We start from the raw sequence: 22,517 nt of genomic DNA, 5'->3' as shown, positions 1-22,517 counted from the left end.
TATATAAATGTGTATTTTGTTATAAATGTCCGCTGGTTTGTCTAGATGAGACTCTTATTCCTCGGCTGGATCGTGTCGAGACTTTGAAGCTGCACTGAAACTCACATCTGGACCTTCGACCCGTTGGACCGTTGAAGTCTCTATATGGAGAAACCCTGGAGTGTGTTCCTAAAAAACCTTCATTTCTTTCCGACTGAAGAAAGAAAGACGTGAACATCTTGGATGACGTGCGGGAGAGTAAATCATCAGGAGATTTTAATTCTGAAGTGAAATATTCCTTTAGATCAAACTCACCAAATTTGTCAGCTGGTTGGTTTCTTGTAATGCTTTTGTCTGGATCTGTTTGTTGTATTGATGTTTAATGTTTTATAAGAGATGGCTGTTTTTTTGTTCAGGGAAAACCGGATCTGAACACATCACTGCCGGTCCGTCAGACAGCGTCCATCTTCAAACAGCCCGTCACCAAAGTTACAAATCACCCCAGCAACAAGGTCAAGACAGACCCGCAGAAAGCTGTGGACCAGCCCAAACAGGTGAACATCAGCGCGTGTGTGTATATGTGTTTATACCACGGGCTGTTTAAATACTCGATTCTGATTGGCTGGAAGGTGTGCAGTAAAACCGTTTAATGCACAGGTAGTTCCAGTCAGTTTGATTACAGTTCGAAATTAATCCGCTACTATAAACATTGGTAACCATAGTAACAGAGTTACACTTGCAAAAGAGTGAGAGAGAGACACACATATGAAAACGTTTATTTAGGTAGGCTCAGAGCCATAGAGAGAAAGAGTTGCGACGCTCTTTGATGTCGCCGCGACGGCTGTCACGTGGTTCATGTAAGCCCCAATAGTTCCAATACATACCCTGGCTGTCATTGTTCTTCTATGGACAGACAGCAGCGATTGCATTACTGACCGGTAAATATAAAATAAAACACACACCCAAGTACTTTTTCAGCTGTTACTGCATTATTGCAGTTTGTTGATGTCAGTTTTGCATTTGGAGAGGCAGGGTGACAACGAAATACTGTATATTAGGCTACTTAAGTTTTAGGCTTTTTTTGAGGGAAAAGACAGAGCTAGATAAGATCGAAGACGACAAAGATTAGGTCAATACGAAAAAGACGACTACCGTATTTTCCGGACTATAAGTCGCTCCGGAGTATAAGTCGCATCAGCCCAAAAATGCGTCATGACGAGGAAAAAAACATATATAAGTCGCACTGGACTATAAGTCGCATTTATTTAACAAAATCCAAGACCAAGAAAAAGTTATTTAAACAGACTTTAATTCATTAAAACAGAAGGCATTTAAGTTATTCAGCTACACACAATAGCACAAAGAACAACAGGCTGAATATGTGTCCGGTATGTTGTTAACGTAACACATCAACAGTTAGCTACACAATAGCATAAAAAACATACCTGAGAGGCTGGATAGGATAGGATAAAATAAAATAAAATAACATAAGACAGCAAGTCCAACAGTTATCGGTAAAGCAATTTCACCAAGCTCCCGCGATCTTATTCCACATCACTGAACCCGTTGAATTCTTCATCCTCCGTGTCGCTTCTGAACAACTCCGCTATTTCCGGAGGAAGATGAAAACTAGCTGTAGTCTAGAGCGCTCTCTCGTGGCTGTAGACGGTAATGTCACCCCCAATTTTGCCAAATGATGCATTCACGTCATACCACAAATACATCAAAAACTCGCAAATAATAATCTAAGGCCGTCAGCGATCCTGTGACGAGTAAATCTTGGTAATTTTGATATATAAGTCGCACCTGACTATAAGTCGCAGGACCAGCCAAGGTATGAAAAAAAGTGCGACTTATAGTCCGGAAAATACGGTAAATGGGCAGTTAACACTTTCAGTGACTTTTTGCGCCAAAGACAGAACAATTGTGATTTCGAGACCTACTCTGCGTCTCTTTTAAATGAGACATTGCGGGAGTTTTATGCCTCTGTTCAGTCTACCGCTGGACGCGAATACAGTGTTGCAAGTTTGATGCGTCTAAGAGCAGGTATAAACCGTAACATTACAAAATACAACATCATATGGGCTTCAAGACTTCAAGTCAAGCAATGCCGTCTTTAAATCAGTTTTAAAGCGCTACAGGAAAAATGGAAAAGACACCAGCGTTCGTTCATCATCCGTGTAAAAGTTTGGTTTGACATACAGATACAGCTAATTAATTTAAATAAATGACATGATTAGTTCAAATAAAGATTGCCTTGTCACTGTCAGTGTTGCCTGTCATTCATAAATAATTTTAATAAATCCATGAATCATTAAGTTAGCTATGCTTAAGCAACGAGGGGACTGTAGACTTTAAAGAAGAGACGCGCACAGGTGCTAACTCGCGCACGCATCTCTCTCTCTCTCTCTCTCTCTCTCTCTTCCTTCTCTTTCAGTTCTCTGTCTCTCTCTTTTAATAATGAATTTAAATAAATGTGATAATTCATTCAAATAAAAGCAATCCGAAGGCTCTACTTTATTTAAAGCGGACGGAGTGCTAGAACTAACGAGCCGTAACTTAAGAAAATAACCGTCATTTTTACACGTCTGTTAAAAAAATTACGTTGTAAACATCACATCAGTTACTGCTTTAACTTCTTTTTAACTTGGCAAATAACCGAGGTATAAGCGGGATAATCCACGGCTAGCCATGCATTAAAGGATTTTAATGCACGACGTAGAGGCGAAGAACCACCCGACGCGAAGCGTGCATTAAAATCCTTTAATGCATGGTTAGCCGTGGATTATCCCTTACATATTTGTGTGTGTGTGTGTGTTTATATATATATATATATATATATAATGTATATTTGTGTGTGTATATGTATGTGTGTGTTTATATATATATATATATATATATATATATATATATATATATATATATATATATGTGTGTGTTTATGTGTATATTTATTTATACAGGTGAAACTCAAAGTTAGAATATGGTGCAAAAGTTAATTTATTTCAGTAATTCAACTTAAAAGGTGAAACTAATATATTATATAGACTCATTACATGCAAAGTGAGATATTTCAAGCTTTTATTTGTTATGATTGTGATGATTATGGCTTACAGATATGAAAACCTTTTCACAATATTCTAATTTTGACTTTGGGGTTTTCATATCTGTAAGCCATAATCATCACAATCATAACAAATAAAGGCTTGAAATATCTCACTTTGCATGTAATGAGTCTATATAATTAGTGCTGGGCAACGATTAAAAAATGTAATCGCATGATTTTCTTGCGATTAATCGCATTGTTACGCGCAAAATTGAATAATGAATCCTAAAGTAGTGTATTGCGCACTTTTGATTTAAATGTACTGCTACAGAAGTGCAATAACATGTGGTTTGCAAAAAACTTGAAACAAATAAGGTGCTTTTATACCAGCAGTATTCCCTTTACACAGTTTAAATAAAATATTTCTTGTAAATCTCAACTTAAACATTAACGTAATCAAATCAAATATTTAAACAAAGCTATTTGCCACTGCCAGGGCATTACCTTTTATCTAGATTGTTAAAACGAGTCCAGTTTTCTTTTTTTTTCTTTTTTTTTTGAACAGGTATCTTGTATCAGGGAGCAGCAGAAACAGTCAATGTAGTCAAAGGGTCATGATCACTACTACAGATATAAGTCGACCAACGTTACTTCTCTGATAGCAGCTTAGGTTTGGTCATGGCATGCCATGGTTTCCCACGTTAGATTACATTAAACAGAGATAAAGCCCAATTTATACTTCTGCGTCGAACTCACGCCGTAGCTGTGTAGGGCGCGTACCCTGACGTGCATCTCTCCAAAAATGTAACGTCAATCCTACGCGTACCGCAAGCGCTGTGATTGCTAGAACCGCTCCCCGGGTTTCACACTCTCCCTCTGCATGTGTAATTGCGCGTCAACGCGGACAACGACGCAGATATATAAATGAAAACCAACGCGTAGTCTATAGCGTAGAGGCTCCGGCGTAGGTCCGACGCAGAAGTGCCTAGAGTGAGGTGAAGTGGTCGAGCACAGGTGCAGCGACAAGCGGGTGCGTTCCTGTGAAACTGTTGCGGTCATGCTCGCCTCACGCACGCGCCCGCGCGCTGCCGAAGTTGAATTGTCTAACTTTTTGTACACGACGTGCAGCACAAATCATTGGAAGAGAAACTGATCCTCGGCTCGCTGTTTGTGAGTTTCCAGAATCTAAATAGTTATCAGGACATCAACAGGAGGGAATTCACATGGCAGAGCATCCCCGCTAAACTAAACGCAGGCCTATCAGGTAAAGTTATGTATAATTTTAATTTAAGTTAAAAAGGCTACAGCTGCGTAGCGCACAGAAGCCGTTGCCATGGTTACTATCCATAGAGCGCCTGTCATTCACTCGCGGAGCGCTGTCTCCCTTTCTGTTCACCTGAGAGAACCTGCCAAAGCCTCTCCACTGCTGGTTTGGTGGGTTATTTGCTGGCTGACCAACATCCCACCCCTCCTGTGATCATGGTTTGACTGTAGGCCTATGTGTATTCAGAGCCAGTGAGCAACGGACTTTCAAAATAATAATAATAAAAAAACTGTTAACGCGCGATAAAAAAATTGTCGGCATTAATTAATAAATGCGTTAACGCGATAATAACGCGTTAACTTGCCCAGCACTAAATATAATATATTAGTTTCATCTTTTAAGTTGAATTACTGAAATAAATTAACTTTTGAACGATATTAAAAATTTTCGAGTTTCACCTGTATATACATGCATGCATACAAACAAACACACACACACTACCATTCAAAAGTTTGCGGTCCGTAGACTTACAAACACATTGTTAGCTAACTATGATTGCAAGTTTGATTGAACTCTATTGGTAGCGAACATAGTTGTCTTTGGGAAACGCACTCCTGGTCAGTTAGTCCCTGTAACACCAGCAGTGTGATGATCTTTGACCGGTTTATTTCACAGCTGTTCTGGGAAAAGAAGCTGAGTGGACTCAATACTTACGATATAGCAGAGGAGCTGGTGAAGACCATGGATCTTCCTAAAGGCTTGCAAGGTAAATCGGGAAAAGAAGCTCTCAAACATAATTTTCTACTGAGATAGCGCTGTTTCCTTAGAGTTGGGCTGGGTATCGTTTTAGTTTTATCGATTCCGATTCCAATAAGATAAACGAGATATCATTCACATTTAGTCTTATTGCTAAACATTTAATTGTAGCTGAATATCATGAACAAAAATCAACAGGCTAAAGAACACTTACACAATCACTTTTTTTCTGTGGTTTAAAAACACCATAGCAATAACAACCAGTTTAACTAATATACATTTCAAGCATTATTAAAGACAAAGAACAAATAAAAAATGTGCAATCGCAACAGACACAACTGAACAAAGATGCGATTAAAATAAACAGTGTTTTAAGATTTTTAGGTATTCAGGTACAGAAATGTAAAATAACACTGCACTTTATAAATAAAATATACATTACAAATACAGTTAGAAAAGTTATTCAGTCAAGAACGAGGGAATTTTCTTTTTGTCTTTTGTTGTTTGATTAGTGTTATTATAGAGACGGCAGCAGGAAAATTGGGCTGCTGTCACTTTAAGAGTTATAATGAAATGTTTAAAGTCATATTGAAATGGAGAGCCCTCCGCTTCCGGCTCACGGGACCTTATTTCGGAAAGAATATCAATGGCGAGAGACAACTTCTCTCTTTATTCCGTCTGAACTGTGCCCTGAATTACACATATGATGTTTGTCAATTTAAAAGATAATTCTGAAAGTCAAGAAAGTCGCAGTTTGTCATAAAACAGAAGAGTAACATTTAGTTTTATGTGAAAATCGCTCAATGAACGACATCTCCCGGGAAGCGAAACAACGAGCGAGATCCGCTGCTGGTGTGTGTGCAGTCTGGAACAAAACACTCAGGCATGACGGCGTAACGTTACGATTATAACGCAAGACTATAGAAACAATGACAGACGTTAGCTTCAGTAAAGTTAGCTAGCTTCAGTAAAGTTAGCTAGCTTCAGTAAAGTTAGCTAGCTTCAGTAAAGTTAGCTAGCTTCAGTAAAGTTAGCTTGCTTCAGTAAAGTTAGCTTGCTTCAGTAAAGTTAGCTTGCTTCAGTAAAGTTAGCTTGCTTCAGTAAAGTTAGCTTGCTTCGGTAAAGTTAGCTAGCTTCAGTAAAGTTAGCTTGCTTCAGTAAAGTTAGCTAGCTTCAGTAAAGTTAGCTAGCTTCAGTAAAGTTAGCTAGCTTCAGTAAAGTTAGCTAGCTTCGGTAAAGTTAGCTAGCTTCAGTAAAGTTAGCTAGCTTCAGTAAAGTTAGCTAGCTTCAGTAAAGTTAGCTAGCTTCAGTAAAGTTAACTAGCTTCAGTAAAGTTAGCTAGCTTCAGTAAAGTTAGCTAGCTTCAGTAAAGTTAGCTAGCTTCAGTAAAGTTAGCTTGCTTCAGTAAAGTTAGCTTGCTTCAGTAAAGTTAACTAGCTTCAGTAAAGTTAGCTAGCTTCAGTAAAGTTAGCTAGCTTCAGTAAAGTTAGCTAGCTTCAGTAAAGTTAGCTAGCTTCAGTAAAGTTAGCTAGCTTCAGTAAAGTTAGCTAGCTTCAGTAAAGTTAGCTAGCTTCAGTAAAGTTAGCTAGCTTCAGTAAAGTTAGCTTCACTCATTGAGAGAAAATGTGCGCCTTTGGGGTTTGTAGTCTTTGTAATGACGTATTTTCACAGTCTTATACCTCAACAGTTTTACATCAAACTGCGACTTTCTTGACTTTAAAATGTATCTTTTAAATTGACAAACATCATATGTGTAATTCAGGGCACAATTCAAACGAGATCAAAATATTTGTTGTCTCTCGCCATTGACTACCATACAATATTTTCCCGAATTAAGGTCCCATGATGGTCGACCGGAAGGGGAGGGGCTTAGGCTCTCTATGCTCACAAAGGAATCGAAATTTTAATTTTATAAAAGTATCCGATTCAAAACCTCAAGTATTCAATTCCAGAATCACTTTTCGATTCCCGACCCCACCTACGAGCTTCTGATCATTTCCTATAGTGCTGGCTCTATCTACGGGCTTATAAATGCACTGAGTTCTGCGGGCAGTCATGCAGTATTGTGTTTGTAAACTGTGTAATGTTTGAACCGGCAGGTGTTGGTCCAGGTTACTCGGATAAGACGCTCCTCTCGGCTCTAGCGAGCGCTCTGCACACGAGCTCGGCTCCCATCACGGGTCAGCTGTCCGCCGCTGTGGAGAAGAACCCCGGCGTTTGGCTCAACACCACACAGCCGCTCTGCAAAGCCTTCATGGTGACCGACGAGGACATCAGGTACACACTGAAGCCCGAACCCGAAATCATTTAACCGACCATTACGGTTACATAATCAGCCAAAGTCTGCATATTTATGCAGGGGCATTTTTTCAAATACGCCGCACTTTCGCCACATAAATTGACGATTTCCGTGCAAAATATGCGGGGCTTGCATGATTTCATAATCCTCGCATTTTCGTTGCAAAAAAGTCACATATCTGAGCAGAAAGTTGAAAAATGTTGCGTTTGCTTCACACGAGAGCAGCCGTTTCTCCCTGTTGCCATGGGAACGTTACGAAGTGACGTAATTACGCGATGTGAACATCATCGAAAAGCTGTAAAACAGGAGCACACTTTATTTTTTTATATTTCATTTATTCATTTTTACTGAAGTTGTAGCATATTCCTTTTGTGAAGCTAGAGAACTTGTTTGACTCATCAATGTTTTGTAAGTTTGATGCGTTTATTAAGGTCTGAAATAAAACTGAAATATTCCAGCACTTTGATGTGATGTATATTAGGGCTGCACGATTTGGGCCAAAATGATAATCACGATTATTTTGATCAATATTGCGATCACGATTAATTATCACGATTATTTGTTGATTTTAACCAAAACAAATTTTATTGCCACATAGGCTAATTATAACTGCTTTCACATCCATATTGTGCTACATTTCTGCTAATGTATGTGTATCTAAATAAAATAGGTCCTCTTATTCACCAAAATTCAGTGCATCTCCTTAAAGAATAAAGAAAACAATAAAGAAAATGTAGCAAAACTTCAACAGGGCACTATTTTACATTTTACATTGTGTAAATCTATTTTAGGAAGCAAAATATAAACTTGCATTGTACCTGCATAATGGATGTGAATAAAACACGCAAAATATACAATCAATAAAAAAACAAATATTCCATAACAGAATGTAACCAAATGAGAACATTTCAAGGCAGAACTGCACTATGGAAGTTCGATTAATGGATGAAATTCAGAGTCATTGTTATTTGACGCTTAATAAATGTAAAATGTTGTGGTAGGCCTACAGTGTCAGTGATTAGTTGTGAAGTCTTACTGCATAAATTTAATCTATTTAATTCTCCATGTGAAAGTTTATGTGCTCAAATTATTTCTATTTGTTAAACAATAGGTCAAAACAAGACGTTTGTAGGACTGATTATTGGAGTCCATTAATCGAACTTCCATGCCTCTTATGTAAGGGTTAATGCCCGACGAGGTGTCCGTTGTCAGGTTTTAATGGACGACGGCGAGGTGTAAACCGGCCGACGCGCAGCGGAGGACGGTTGCCTCCGCCGAAGTCCATTAAAACCTGACAACGGTCACCTCGAAGGGCATTAACCCGCTTATACCATGGTCACTTGCCAAATAAAACATTTTTAAAACATTAGTTTATATTTTAATTAGGCTAAATCTAGTTTTTTCAAATAATAACTTGCCTGACGATTTATTTAGCAACTTGAGATATTTATAGTCCGCTCAGCTTGTAGAACCCTTCAGGTTCAAAAATGCATTTTTTTTTTCATGAAACACAAAGGTAGGCATAGTTATTTTTTTATTGCACATAAAACACTTTGTGTTACACTAGTCTACACTAACCACAGCCTCCGAAGCACCGCTGTAGGTCGACTCTCCGATGCTGGACTGGAGAGCCGTCAAATAAAGTCGGTGACAGGCCATCGATGCGAGAGCAGTCTGCGGGCTTACTGGGCTCCGTCAGTCCGTGAGAGACTGAAGATGAAATAACGAACGAAGTCGCTCATTGTAGTAGGCTATGTAATATCTAACTAACGTTGACTGCCTGTTGCTATGGTTACTCACACAGCTGTTGTAGGCAGCGCATTTATTTATTAATTTCGAATGGTAAACAGGCAGTTTCACCAGAACTACTTTAGGTGTCCTCTATCACTTTTTAACGGACACCCTGCAGCCAATCAGAATCGAGTATTCACCCAGACCATGGTATAAATAGTAAATATATATATGTAGTATGTACCAATTTACTAATGCAATTTACTAATGCTCACACTCGGTCTCTCACGCGCACTGTCACTCAGTCTCTCTCGCGCGCGACACAATCGGTAGGCGCGCGCTGTTGCTCGCACGCAGACACACTCGCGGTCTCTCTCGTGCACTGTCGCTCGCACGCAGACCGTAGGTCTCTCTCGCGCACCTGGGCTCATGGAGGCACGTGATCAGACACTGGTTTACGGTGCGCTAGATTGGCAAAAAAAAAGCTTTCTGTGAACTGAATGACGCATTTAAAATATCGCTCGATCACGCGAATTTGATCGTGGGAAGCCAAAATCGTGATCGTGATTAAAATTCGATTAATCGTGCAGCCCTAATGTATATGCTTGCTTATCATAGGAAGTATTAAGAAATGACTCTTTACATTAAGGTAGTAGCCTGGTGAGAACTGGGTGTTGGGGGGTCACTTGTTTTTCTCTTTTTCATCAAACCGCAGTTTTTGCAAGTTCACGCAGTTTCATCGCATAAAATTGCATAAATATCCCGCATATTCCATCGCATTTTTAAAGAAAACGGGCCGCATAATCAAGGATTTTTGCCCGCAACAATCACACAAAAAACTCTGTGTTTTTGTGGAAGGACTAAATAATTAAACAAATACATGTAGGCTACAAACAGCGCTTCACCAAGGCACGGCCCCCTCAGCACACAAGAAAAAAGAGAAAAAGCACAGACTCAGGCCACATTTACACATAGCCGGATATTTAGAGAAACGAATATTTCCCCCCCCCCCCTCCGTTTTTAATAATATCATCGTGCACACAACATCGTTTTTAAAAAAGTTCTCATTTACATCAACCCGCATAAATACGGCGTCGCCATCATAACTCTGCCAAACTGGGCGCTCACGTGACGTTAAACATTTTCTGGCACATAATGTGACGTTTGAGAACCTAAAACCGCGTTTCTCCCAGTTGACACGGCAACACATAACCGGCATTATCAGAAATCTCCACTTTGGCCGGAGTTTTTAGAAATAATCGTTTTCTGTGATAAAAGCGGGGTTTTCGTGTAAATGAGAGGCCAAACCGCAGGGACATATCTGCGTCTTCCCTTCGTGTAAACGGGGCATTACTAATTAAGAAACTTTGATGTGGTTGAACAGGTGAAACGGTCACAAATTCCTCTGGAACTCAAACATTAAACTTCAAAACAAAGTTTGCGCAGTTGCACAACTATTTACATGAAAATATCCTTCTCAGTACGAGTTATGAAGGACGAGAACAGCATCGACAGTTGATGGTTTCAGCGCCGTCCTTTGATTGCGGTGTTGTGACTGAAATAGTGTGCAAAACAGTTTTATAAAATGATATATGATCAAATAAAAATGTATATGTCATTTTACAAAACTGGCACATGCCAGAGCCCGTCTACGGAGAGCCTGGCCACTCCCTATTAAAGGATTAGTTCACTTTTAAAAAAACTTTTGCTGATAATTTACTCACCCCCATGTCATCCAAGATGTCCATGTCTTTCTTTCTTCAGTCGAAAAGAAATTAAGGTTTTTGATGAAAACATTCCAGGATTTTTCTCCATATAATGCACTTTGCTGGGCAGCAAACGGTTCAAGGTCCAAAAGACAGTTTCAGTGCAAACTGCAAACTGTTCAAAGGGCTTTAAACGACACCAGACGATGAATAAGGGTCTTATCAAGCGAAACGATCGCTCATTAAAAAAAAAAAAAAAAAAATTACGTTTTATAAGCTCAAATGCTCGCCTTGCTCTGTTCTGTGTGACTCTCCTGTTCGAACTCATTCATCAAAATGAACGAATCTTTTTCCGAGTCAATTCGTTCATTTCGTTCGTTAAATGAATCAAATGACTCGTTAAATGAATCAAATGACTCGAAAAAAGATTCTTTCATTTTGATGAACGAGTTCGAACAGGAGAGTCACACAGAACAGAGCAAGGCGAGCATTTGAGCTTATAAAACTTAAATGTATTATTTTTTTTAATGAGCGATCGTTTCGCTTGATAAGACCCTTATTCATCGTCTGGTGTCGTTTAAAGCCCTTTGAACAGTTTGCAGTTTGCACTGAAACTGTCTTTTGGACCTTGAACCGTTTGCTGCCCAGCAAAGTGCATTATATGGAGAAAAATCCTGGAATGTTTTCATCAAAAACCTTCATTTCTTTTCGACTGAAGAAAGAAAGACATGGACATCTTGGATGACATGGGGGTGAGTAAATTATCAGCAAAAGTTTTTTTAAAAGTGAACTAATCCTTTAAGTCCTATTGTACTGAATTGAGGTTGTAGTTCCACCAGAGTGGAGGCGATCGCCCGAGTGCAAAATGAATGGGAGTCTATGGAGCTAGACGGCTAAACTTGTCTCTTTAACCCGATTGCCGTTGAGAAATCTCAGATTTGATTGTAGGTTTTGCAAGTTCAACATGGGTTATAGGGCGAAAGTTGAATGAACGAGTACTTATGTCCTTTCGATTTCTTACAGGTTGAGTTGTTGTTGCCCATAACACGCTAGCATTCTGCTAATGAATGCTGGTTGGTCAGTGAAGGACTGATTACGACCAGAGACACCGCTTGATAACATTCTGGTCCTGCTTCGGATGCCACGATGCCAAGGCGGACTTAACTCTTCTAGCACGTGTATTTACATGTGTCAGCTGTGTTGTCGATGCCTCGAGAGAACAGAAAGTGCAAAGCGCGAAAGCACCAAAGTGACTGAAGGATTGCCGTAAAGCAGTCTCTCTGGTCGTATGATGTCATTTTAAAAAGATTTTTTAGAGTCACTTATTTGCTTTAAAAAGTCAACACCTAATGTGTATTTTCTTTGCATCTCTTTTCGAATACAACATTCAAACATTCACGTACAACCCAGAAGCGCTGCGCTGCGCTGTTACACTACGAGAACTCACTCGAGGCCCACAGAGAAGGAAATAAATAGTTGAATAAAGGCCTTATTTTTGCGCACAAAGTATTCTCGTCGCTTGATAAACTTAAGGTTGAGCCACTGTAGTCACTTGGACTATTTTAACGATGTCTTAAATAAGTTTTCTGGGGTAGGTTAGGGTCCCATTTTTGGGGGGAACTATCCCTTTAAATGAACATGACAGATATTTGAATGTGTGTATGGTGGATTGAGATGAACTGAATCGTTGTGTTGTGTCCACAGAAAGCAGGAGGATCTGGTGTTGAGCGTGAGGAAGAGGCTGGAAGAAGCGCTCATGGCAGACATGCTCGCGCACATAGAGGAGGACACCGGCGATGCCGAATCCCCGAAGGACGAGTCCAACGATGAGGACATGGAGACTGTATAGCTGTAAGAGACCGTATAGCTGTAAGAGACCGTATAGCTGTGAGAGACCGTATAGCTGTAAGAGACCGTATAGCTGTAGGAGACCGTATAGCTGTAAGAGACCGTATAGCTGTGAGAGACCGTATAGCTGTGAGAGAGACCGTATAGCTGTGAGAGAGACCGTATAGCTGTGAGAGAGACCGTATAGCTGTAGGAGACCGTATAGCTGTGAGAGACCGTATAGCTGTGAGAGACCGTATAGCTGTGAGAGAGACCGTATAGCTGTGAGAGACCGTATAGCTGTGAGAGAGACCGTATAGCTGTGAGAGAGACCGTATAGCTGTGAGAGAGACCGTATAGCTGTAGGAGACCGTATAGCTGTGAGAGACCGTATAGCTGTGAGAGACCGTATAGCTGTGAGAGAGACCGTATAGCTGTGAGAGACCGTATAGCTGTAAGAGACTGTATAGCTGTAAGAGACCGTATAGCTGTGAGAGACCGTATAGCTGTGAGAGAGACGTATAGCTGTGAGAGAGACGTATAGCTGTGAGAGAGACCGTATAGCTGTGAGAGACCGTATAGCTGTAAGAGACTGTATAGCTGTAAGAGACCGTATAGCTGTGAGAGACCGTATAGCTGTGAGAGACCGTATAGCTGTGAGAGAGACGTATAGCTGTGAGAGAGACGTATAGCTGTGAGAGAGACCGTATAGCTGTGAGAGACCGTATAGCTGTGAGAGACCGTATAGCTGTGAGAGACCGTATAGCTGTGAGAGAGACGTATAGCTGTGAGAGAGACCGTATAGCTGTGAGAGAGACCGTATAGCTGTGAGAGAGACCGTATAGCTGTGAGAGACCGTATAGCTGTGAGAGACCGTATAGCTGTGAGAGAGACCGTATAGCTGTGAGAGAGACCGTATAGCTGTGAGAGAGACCGTATAGCTGTGAGAGAGACCGTATAGCTGTGAGAGAGACCGTATAGCTGTGAGAGAGACCGTATAGCTGTGAGAGAGGCCGTATAGCTGTGAGAGAGACCGTATAGCTGTAAGAGACCGTATAGCTGTGAGAGACCGTATAGCTGTGAGAGAGACCGTATAGCTGTGTGAGAGACCGTATAGCTGTGAGAGAGACCGTATAGCTGTGAGAGAGACCGTATAGCTGTGAGAGAGACCGTATAGCTGTGAGAGACCGTATAGCTGTGAGAGAGACCGTATAGCTGTGAGAGAGACCGTATAGCTGTGAGAGAGACCGTATAGCTGTGAGAGAGACCGTATAGCTGTGAGAGAGACCGTATAGCTGTGAGAGAGACCGTATAGCTGTGAGAGAGACCGTATAGCTGTGAGAGAGACCGTATAGCTGTGAGAGAGACCGTATAGCTGTAAGAGAGACCGTATAGCTGTGAGAGAGACCGTATAGCTGTGAGAGAGACCGTATAGCTGTGAGAGAGACCGTATAGCTGTGAGAGAGACCGTATAGCTGTGAGAGAGACCGTATAGCTGTGAGAGAGACCGTATAGCTGTGAGAGACCGTATAGCTGTGAGAGAGACCGTATAGCTGTGAGAGAGACCGTATAGCTGTGAGAGACCGTATAGCTGTGAGAGAGACCGTATAGCTGTGAGAGAGACCGTATAGCTGTGAGAGAGACCGTATAGCTGTGAGAGAGACCGTATAGCTGTGAGAGAGACCGTATAGCTGTGAGAGAGACCGTATAGCTGTGAGAGAGACCGTATAGCTGTGAGAGAGACCGTATAGCTGTGAGAGAGACCGTATAGCTGTAAGAGAGACCGTATAGCTGTGAGAGAGACCGTATAGCTGTGAGAGAGACCGTATAGCTGTGAGAGAGACCGTATAGCTGTGAGAGAGACCGTATAGCTGTGAGAGAGACGTATAGCTGTGAGAGAGACCGTATAGCTGTGAGAGAGACCGTATAGCTGTGAGAGAGACCGTATAGCTGTGAGAGAGACCGTATAGCTGTGAGAGAGACCGTATAGCTGTGAGAGAGACCGTATAGCTGTGAGAGAGACCGTATAGCTGTGAGAGAGACCGTATAGCTGTGAGAGACCGTATAGCTGTGAGAGAGACCGTATAGCTGTGAGAGAGACCGTATAGCTGTGAGAGACCGTATAGCTGTGAGAGAGACCGTATAGCTGTGAGAGACCGTATAGCTGTGAGAGAGACCGTATAGCTGTGAGAGAGACCGTATAGCTGTGAGAGAGACCGTATAGCTGTGAGAGAGACCGTATAGCTGTGAGAGAGACCGTATAGCTGTGAGAGAGACCGTATAGCTGTGAGAGAGACCGTATAGCTGTGAGAGAGACCGTATAGCTGTGAGAGAGACCGTATAGCTGTGAGAGAGACCGTATAGCTGTGAGAGAGACCGTATAGCTGTGAGAGAGACCGTATAGCTGTGAGAGAGACCGTATAGCTGTGAGAGAGACCGTATAGCTGTGAGAGAGACCGTATAGCTGTGAGAGAGACCGTATAGCTGTGAGAGAGACCGTATAGCTGTGAGAGAGACCGTATAGCTGTGAGAGAGACCGTATAGCTGTGAGAGAGACCGTATAGCTGTGAGAGAGACCGTATACAGGTGCTGGTCAACGAATTAGAATTATTTTAAATAGTGCAATCATGAAATTCTTTGAATGCATTTTTTGTGCAGAAAGCAAATCAGGTGTTCACCGCACCTGTCCTACTCGTTAGACTAATCACAGAACTCGTTATCTGGAAAAAAATTTGCTCAGCTGAGCTTTCCAAAAGGCCCATTTAGGCCATTTAACTGTGACACTGTTGTTTTATTGAATTAGAATAATGGTGAAAGCGTTTCATTGAATTGCAATAATTTTTATTATAATTACAATCATCACTTTCTCAGTATTTTGTGGCTGCCCCTTTGGCTTGTATGACTGCCTGAAGTCTCCGCGGCATCGATTTGACCAGCTTGTCGCAAGTTTCCGCACTCACAGCTTCCCAGGCAGTGGCGATGTTCTGCTTCAGTTGGTCCAGCGTAGTAGGCTTTCTGTCGCGAATTTTCCGCTTGACGATGGCCCAAAGGCTTTCAATGACATTGAGGTCAGGCGAGTTGGCCGGCCATGCCAAAACTTCAAGCTGTTTTTTAGTGAACCAATCTTTGGTCGACTTTGCCGCATGAGCCGGTGCAAGATCCTGTTGAAATATGAAGTCTTCTTCGCCGAACTGTTCCTCAACAGTCGGAATCAGGAACGTTTCCAGAACATCTTGATATACGGCAGCATTGACAGTCTTCTTGAGGAAGCAGAGTTTCCCTACACCTCGAGCGGACATGCATCCCCAGACCATAACGCTCTGGGGAAACTTGACGGATCTTTTCACGCACTCGTGGTTGTAGGTTTCGCCACCACGACGCCAGACACGAGGACCTTGGTCACCGAAGGAGATGCAGAAGCGTGATTCGTCACTGAAGACCACTTTCTGCCAGTCTTCAGCAGTCCACTCGCCGTGTTCTTTGGCCCACTTCAGCCGTTTCACCATTTGTTTCTTGTTCAGCATCGGTTTTACTGCTGGAACGCGAGATTTGAAGCCGAGTTTGCGCAGACGACGGTAAGTGGTTGATCTGGAGACGTCAGCGCCGGTCTGCTTGTTCCACAAGTCGGTGAGCTCGGAAGTGGACTTGAACCGGTTGCTGACTGCGATCTTTCTCAGCTGCTTGTTGTCGCGAGCAGAAGTTTTTCGGACGCCGGAACAGTTGGTGCGCTTGCTGCAGTTTTTCTTGAGAGCTTTGCAGACGGAAGACTGGCTGATGCCGAGCTGCTCAGCAATTTTAGTTTGGGTCAAGCCTTGTTGGCGAAGGGCTTGAATTTGAGCCACTATTCCGGTTGAGAGGTCGCGCTGCTTACCCATGATTGATTTTACAACTTAGAAATTCTACTCAACCCTGACTTTATACTGCACAGTGAACACTCTTCACAGAAAACAAAAATTTGAGCATTTATTCTAATTCAATGAAACGCTTTCACCATTATTCTAATTCAATAAAACAACAGTGTCACAGTTAAATGGCCTAAATGGGCCTTTTGGAAAGCTCAGCTGAGCAAATTTTTTTCCAGATAACGAGTTCTGTGATTAGTCTAACGAGTAGGACAGGTGCGGTGAACACCTGATTTGCTTTCTGCACAAAAAATGCATTCAAAGAATTTCATGATTGCACTATTTAAAATAATTCTAATTCGTTGACCAGCACCTGTAGCTGTGAGAGACCGTATAGCTGTGAGAGAGACCGTATAGCTGTGAGAGAGACCGTATAGCTGTGAGAGAGACCGTATAGCTGTGAGAGAGACCGTATAGCTGTGAGAGAGACCGTATAGCTGTAAGAGAGACCGTATAGCTGTGAGAGAGACCGTATAGCTGTAAGAGACCGTATAGCTGTGAGAGAGACCGTATAGCTGTAAGAGAGACCGTATAGCTGTGAGAGAGACCGTATAGCTGTGAGAGAGACCGTATAGCTGTGAGAGAGACCGTATAGCTGTAGGAGACCGTATAGCTGTGAGAGAGACCGTATAGCTGTGAGAGAGACCGTATAGCTGTAAGAGAGACCGTATAGCTGTGAGAGAGACCGTATAGCTGTAAGAGACCGTATAGCTGTGAGAGAGACCGTATAGCTGTAAGAGAGACCGTATAGCTGTGAGAGAGACCGTATAGCCGTGAGAGACCGTATAGCTGTGAGAGACCGTATAGCTGTAAGAGAGACCGTATAGCTGTGAGAGAGACCGTATAGCTGTGAGAGAGACCGTATAGCTGTAAGAGAGACCGTATAGCTGTGAGAGAGACCGTATAGCTGTGAGAGAGACCGTATAGCTGTGAGAGAGACCGTATAGCTGTGAGAGAGACCGTATAGCTGTGAGAGAGACCGTATAGCTGTGAGAGAGACCGTATAGCTGTGAGAGAGACCGTATAGCTGTGAGAGAGACCGTATAGCTGTGAGAGACCGTATAGCTGTGAGAGAGACCGTATAGCTGTGAGAGACCGTATAGCTGTAAGAGAGACCGTATAGCTGTGAGAGAGACCGTATAGCTGTGAGAGAGACCGTATAGCTGTGAGAGAGACCGTATAGCTGTGAGAGAGACCGTATAGCTGTGAGAGAGACCGTATAGCTGTGAGAGAGACCGTATAGCTGTGAGAGAGACCGTATAGCTGTGAGAGAGACCGTATAGCTGTGAGAGACCGTATAGCCGTGAGAGAGACCGTATAGCTGTGAGAGAGACCGTATAGCTGTGAGAGACCGTATAGCTGTGAGAGAGACCGTATAGCTGTGAGAGACCGTATAGCTGTGAGAGACCGTATAGCTGTGAGAGACCGTATAGCTGTGAGAGACCGTATAGCTGTGAGAGAGACCGTATAGCTGTGAGAGAGACCGTATAGCTGTGAGAGAGACCGTATAGCTGTAAGAGAGACCGTATAGCTGTGAGAGAGACCGTATAGCTGTGAGAGAGACCGTATAGCTGTGAGAGAGACCGTATAGCTGTGAGAGAGACCGTATAGCTGTGAGAGACCGTATAGCTGTGAGAGAGACCGTATAGCTGTGAGAGACCGTATAGCTGTAAGAGAGACCGTATAGCTGTGAGAGAGACCGTATAGCTGTGAGAGAGACCGTATAGCTGTAAGAGAGACCGTATAGCTGTGAGAGACCGTATAGCTGTGAGAGAGACCGTATAGCTGTAAGAGAGACCGTATAGCTGTAAGAGAGACCGTATAGCTGTGAGAGAGACCGTATAGCTGTGAGAGAGACCGTATAGCTGTGAGAGAGACCGTATAGCTGTGAGAGAGACCGTATAGCTGTGAGAGAAGAACAAATCATTCTTCCTTCGGGAAGCGGCTCACCCGAGGATGATCAGGCTTTTGCTATTAAAACAATCCATCTAGTTTTTTTACGGAGAGATTATAGAAGTTTTAAAAATTATACAATATCTCTTCATTTTTTAATGATTGTAGAAATGTGCAATTTTTCTGTTTAAAATATTGGTAACACTTTACAATAAGTCTCATTTGTTAACTTAGTTTATGCATTATTAACATGAGCTAAAAATGAGCAATACTTCTACAGCATGTATTAATCTCAGTTAATGTTCATTTCAAAAGGTACTAATATTTTTTTTTTTCAAAAGTTAAGATTTGTTAATGCACTATTTTTTTATTATAAATGTAACCATTATGCAAAATGATAAAAATGCGACTAAGGTTTCATTGACTGACTAATACTAGACAAGCCTGGGAAAACCCAGACAACTTCCGGCAAATTTAGATTTGCTCTGAAAGTTAGTCTGGCAAAGAGCTCATTCAAGCCCATTTCCAATCCGTCGAAATCGAGGCACCAATCAGAAGCGTTGGGGCGGGCTTTACACGATGACGACAGCGCTGGGATTTTGAAGAAGATTTTGTAGCCTACATCATCGGTTCCCAACAGGGGGGTCGCGGCCCACAAGGAAGCCTCAGCGAGCTCTGTGGGGGGTCGCGTCATATTTTGAAAAGTTTTGATCAATGAGCATTAAATAAAAGTCCATAACTTTTTTCTGTTCAAAATGTATATAATGAGCGAGTTCATCATGAATCCTCCAATCCGTGTTTTTGTCTTATCCTGAAGCACTATGGTACACCTATAATAAGTGTTTACATTGGGACTATTTTACATTGGTTCGGATCGCTGCCGCTGCGGAGTAGCCCAGTGCCTGCGTGACTCGTCATAGATGTACACAGAGAGAAGTAGTTCCGGCTACAATGTTCTTCCGAAAGACGCATTATTCTGTTAATAAACGCAAGTTTATTATCGCTCGCTATAGCGCCAAAAGCGTAAAAAATAAAGCCTCACATTGATAAAGCCTCACAAATAACATGCAAGTATTGAGGCCCCAGACAGCAGCCATTTAGTAATAGCCCATATTCTTTCTTTTTTTTTTTTATCTACACACCAGTGTGAATATTTTTGTTTTTGCATTTCAAATAGGGCCAATATATAGGCTTCTCCTAGGCTTATGTTTTTAAATTACAAAGGGCCTACTGATGTTTTTGTTATTGTATTTTCAATATTATAGGCTATTATTTGTGCATAAACATATCTGGTTATAGTAAACATACTGTTTGTTTGAAAACAACATATTTTGTCATCCTTGCTGCAAGCTTACAAGAGCGATAATATCATTAAATGTGAAGGGGGGCCCTAAAATATTTTCTTGGGAAAAAGGGGGTCTCAGACAAAAAAAGGTTGGGAACACTGGCCTACATTACAAAGATGGACGCCGCCGCCGAACATCACTCGTTCGAATCAGCTATCGCGTCTGTTTTAAGCCATTTGAACGTTTCCTTTTAGTTAAAAACCGAGCAAAGAACAACACTCGGAGATGTGTCTCCGCCGCTCTGCATACGTCATCTCCTTCATCGCTCTGATTGGGTTTAGGTCTATCCGCGACGTCCGTTGGTGACGCCCCTCTGGAAATGATTTGTCTATGACGCTTTGCCAGACCATAACTCACTTACAACTGAGAACGCTCTGGTTTTAACCAGGCTAACACTAGACTAAAATGCCCAGACATTTACAGGTGAAACTCGAAAAATAAGAATATCGTGCAAAAGTTTGTGTATTTCAGTAATTCAAATTAAAAGGTGAAACTAATATTTTTTGTATAAATAACTATTAGGCCATGAGACGGGACCCCAAATTTGGGCTACCAGTACCATTTTGAGGGATTACATTTCTTTTTGATTTTCATGAAGGTACACATCTGTAGTGTTGGAAAATGTGTGATAGCATCCGATCCATGGTAGCTTTCATTAGAAATCAACACTTATATCATCCTACCTCAAGGTAAGGTGTTCAGTGACTACAAGAGAGAAAAATGTATCGTTTTATAATTTTAAAAATGTATTTAAAAAAAATATTATTTGTTTATTATAAAAATTTATACATTTTTTATTATAAAATTTTAAATTTATTTTAAGATAAATTCATTTATCCTTTTTCTTGACATATGTTTGAAAAGCGTCCTCCGTAACCAAAAACTACCTTGAATCTAATGCTATCACACATTTTTCAAATACAGGGTCATATACCTACACAAAAATCACCATGTGGTTTAATCCCTCAAAATGGTACCAATCAACCCTCTGTCTCACGGCCTATATATACATATGCATGATTATACTTTTTAGACGGCTGATATTTCTGTATTTAAAATCCTTTTTTTCTTATTGATTTCATGTAATATTCTAATTGTGTGTGTGTGTGTGTGTGTGTGTGTGTTCTCAGGGTTGATCGGTGGCGACGGGAACGACCTGGACGACAGTATTCCCCCCCCCCCACGAACCCAAAGACTCAGAGCGGATCCCTATGCAGAACACAAACCCTCTCTCCCTGACGTTCTGCTCTAACTCGACTGTGAAACTTCATGTTTTACTCCCGTAACATTTCAAGCAGTTTTTATAAAACTAAATGTGCTTTAACTGCTCTATTTTTGTATCAGATTTCTGGCGTTCTCCATCATGTGTCCGGTGGGTTCGAGTGAGGTTTCGGGTGATTTTTTTTGTTTTTTTTACTCAGACATTGTAAGCTAAGATCATGCAACATCAGTTTTACACACATTTTTTTTTTACACATAAGCAAAAATGCCATGTTTTTATGACTAATAATAACTCTGAAATAATGTAATAGAAGTGCAAATTGTTTTGTGATCGCTGGTACAGATATGGTGCTCAATATTTTTCCTGGTTTCTCTACATTTTAGCTTTTGTTACGATGCCGTTTGAGCGTAGACATGACACAAGCTTTTACTTTGGTGCTTTTACATGTTTCCCCATCAAGCCTTGTGTACATGACATCATTAAAGGTTTTACTGTATTTCTGGAGCGTTTCTGACGACATCGGATTAGATCAAGCTGTTTATGTTTGCATGCATTCGACATTATGCACTGAAGATGAGGTATGATTTATTATTATGGACTGGAAACCTGATGGTTACAGCACAAAAATCAGATTATTTCCCTGTGTTGTTGAATTCATGTTCTTGTCAGTAGGCTTGATTTTAATTTACACTTATTCTTCACACAGCCACGGTTTAACTTAATAGATTTACTCATACCCTTGCATTTTTTTCTTATTTGATATCATTATGAAATATTGAGGGGACGTGGTTTTGTATGTTGGTCCTTTATTTTGCAAGAAACATTTTTGAGGATACAATCCTTGTAGCTGAAGGAGAGATCGTTTTGTATACATGGCAAATAAAAGTCTTTAAACACGTCAACGTGTGCGTGATTTATTTTAATGCGTGTTTTTATCGCATCTGCTCACCAAGTCTGCATTTGTTTGATCAAAAATACAGTAAAATCAGCAAAATTGTGCAATATTACAATTCAAATCAGCTGTTTTCTATGTGAATATACAGTAAAGTGTAATTTATTCCTGTGATCAAAGCTGAATTTTCAGCATCATTACTCCAGTCTTCAGTGTCACATGATCCTTCAGAAATCACTCTAATATGATGATCTGATGCGCATGAAGCATTTATGATGATTTTTGTGGAAACTTTGATACACTTTATTTTTCAGGATTCAAAAGAACAGCATTTATTTAAAATAGAATCTTTAGAAACATTATACATGTCTTTACTGTCAATTGTGATCAATTTAACGTGTCCTTGCTGAATAAAAGTATTATTTTTTTTATTTTTTTTATTTAAAGAGAGAGAGAGAACTAAAATCTTACTGACCCCAAACTTTTAAACGGTTGTAAATAAAGTTATAAAAGCTTTGATCACAGGAATAAATTACATTTTACAATATATTCACATGGAAAACATTTATTTTGAAATTGCAATAATATTTAACAATTTATTAAATGCAGCCTTTATATTTATTTATTTGGGAAGAAATAAATACTCGCTCCAGA

At 41.0% G+C, this 22,517-nt stretch overlaps 1 protein-coding gene across 2 annotated transcripts in view; it reads left to right on the top strand.

Annotated features, from left to right (window-relative positions):
* mbd3a (methyl-CpG binding domain protein 3a) overlaps positions 1-21,407 on the top strand; it is a 25,594-nt gene extending 4,187 nt beyond the window's left edge. For both annotated transcript variants that reach the window (XM_056272676.1, XM_056272675.1), the window contains exons 3-7: positions 396-533; positions 4,965-5,055; positions 7,145-7,322; positions 12,486-12,632; positions 20,880-21,407. In XM_056272676.1, the coding sequence (XP_056128651.1) occupies positions 396-533; positions 4,965-5,055; positions 7,145-7,322; positions 12,486-12,630 (552 nt within the window). In that variant the 3' untranslated portion in view covers positions 12,631-12,632; positions 20,880-21,407. The remainder of the gene's footprint in view (positions 1-395; positions 534-4,964; positions 5,056-7,144; positions 7,323-12,485; positions 12,633-20,879) is intronic.
* Positions 21,408-22,517: the final 1,110 nt, after the last annotated feature.

Source organism: Rhinichthys klamathensis, unplaced genomic scaffold (assembly GCF_029890125.1).
Source record: "Rhinichthys klamathensis goyatoka isolate OS25496 unplaced genomic scaffold, OSU_Roscu_1.1 h1tg000342l_1, whole genome shotgun sequence".
NCBI classification, from domain to species: domain Eukaryota; kingdom Metazoa; phylum Chordata; class Actinopteri; order Cypriniformes; family Leuciscidae; genus Rhinichthys; species Rhinichthys klamathensis.
Note: the sequence above shows the minus strand (reverse complement) of the source record. Positions and strands in the feature narration are given on the sequence as shown.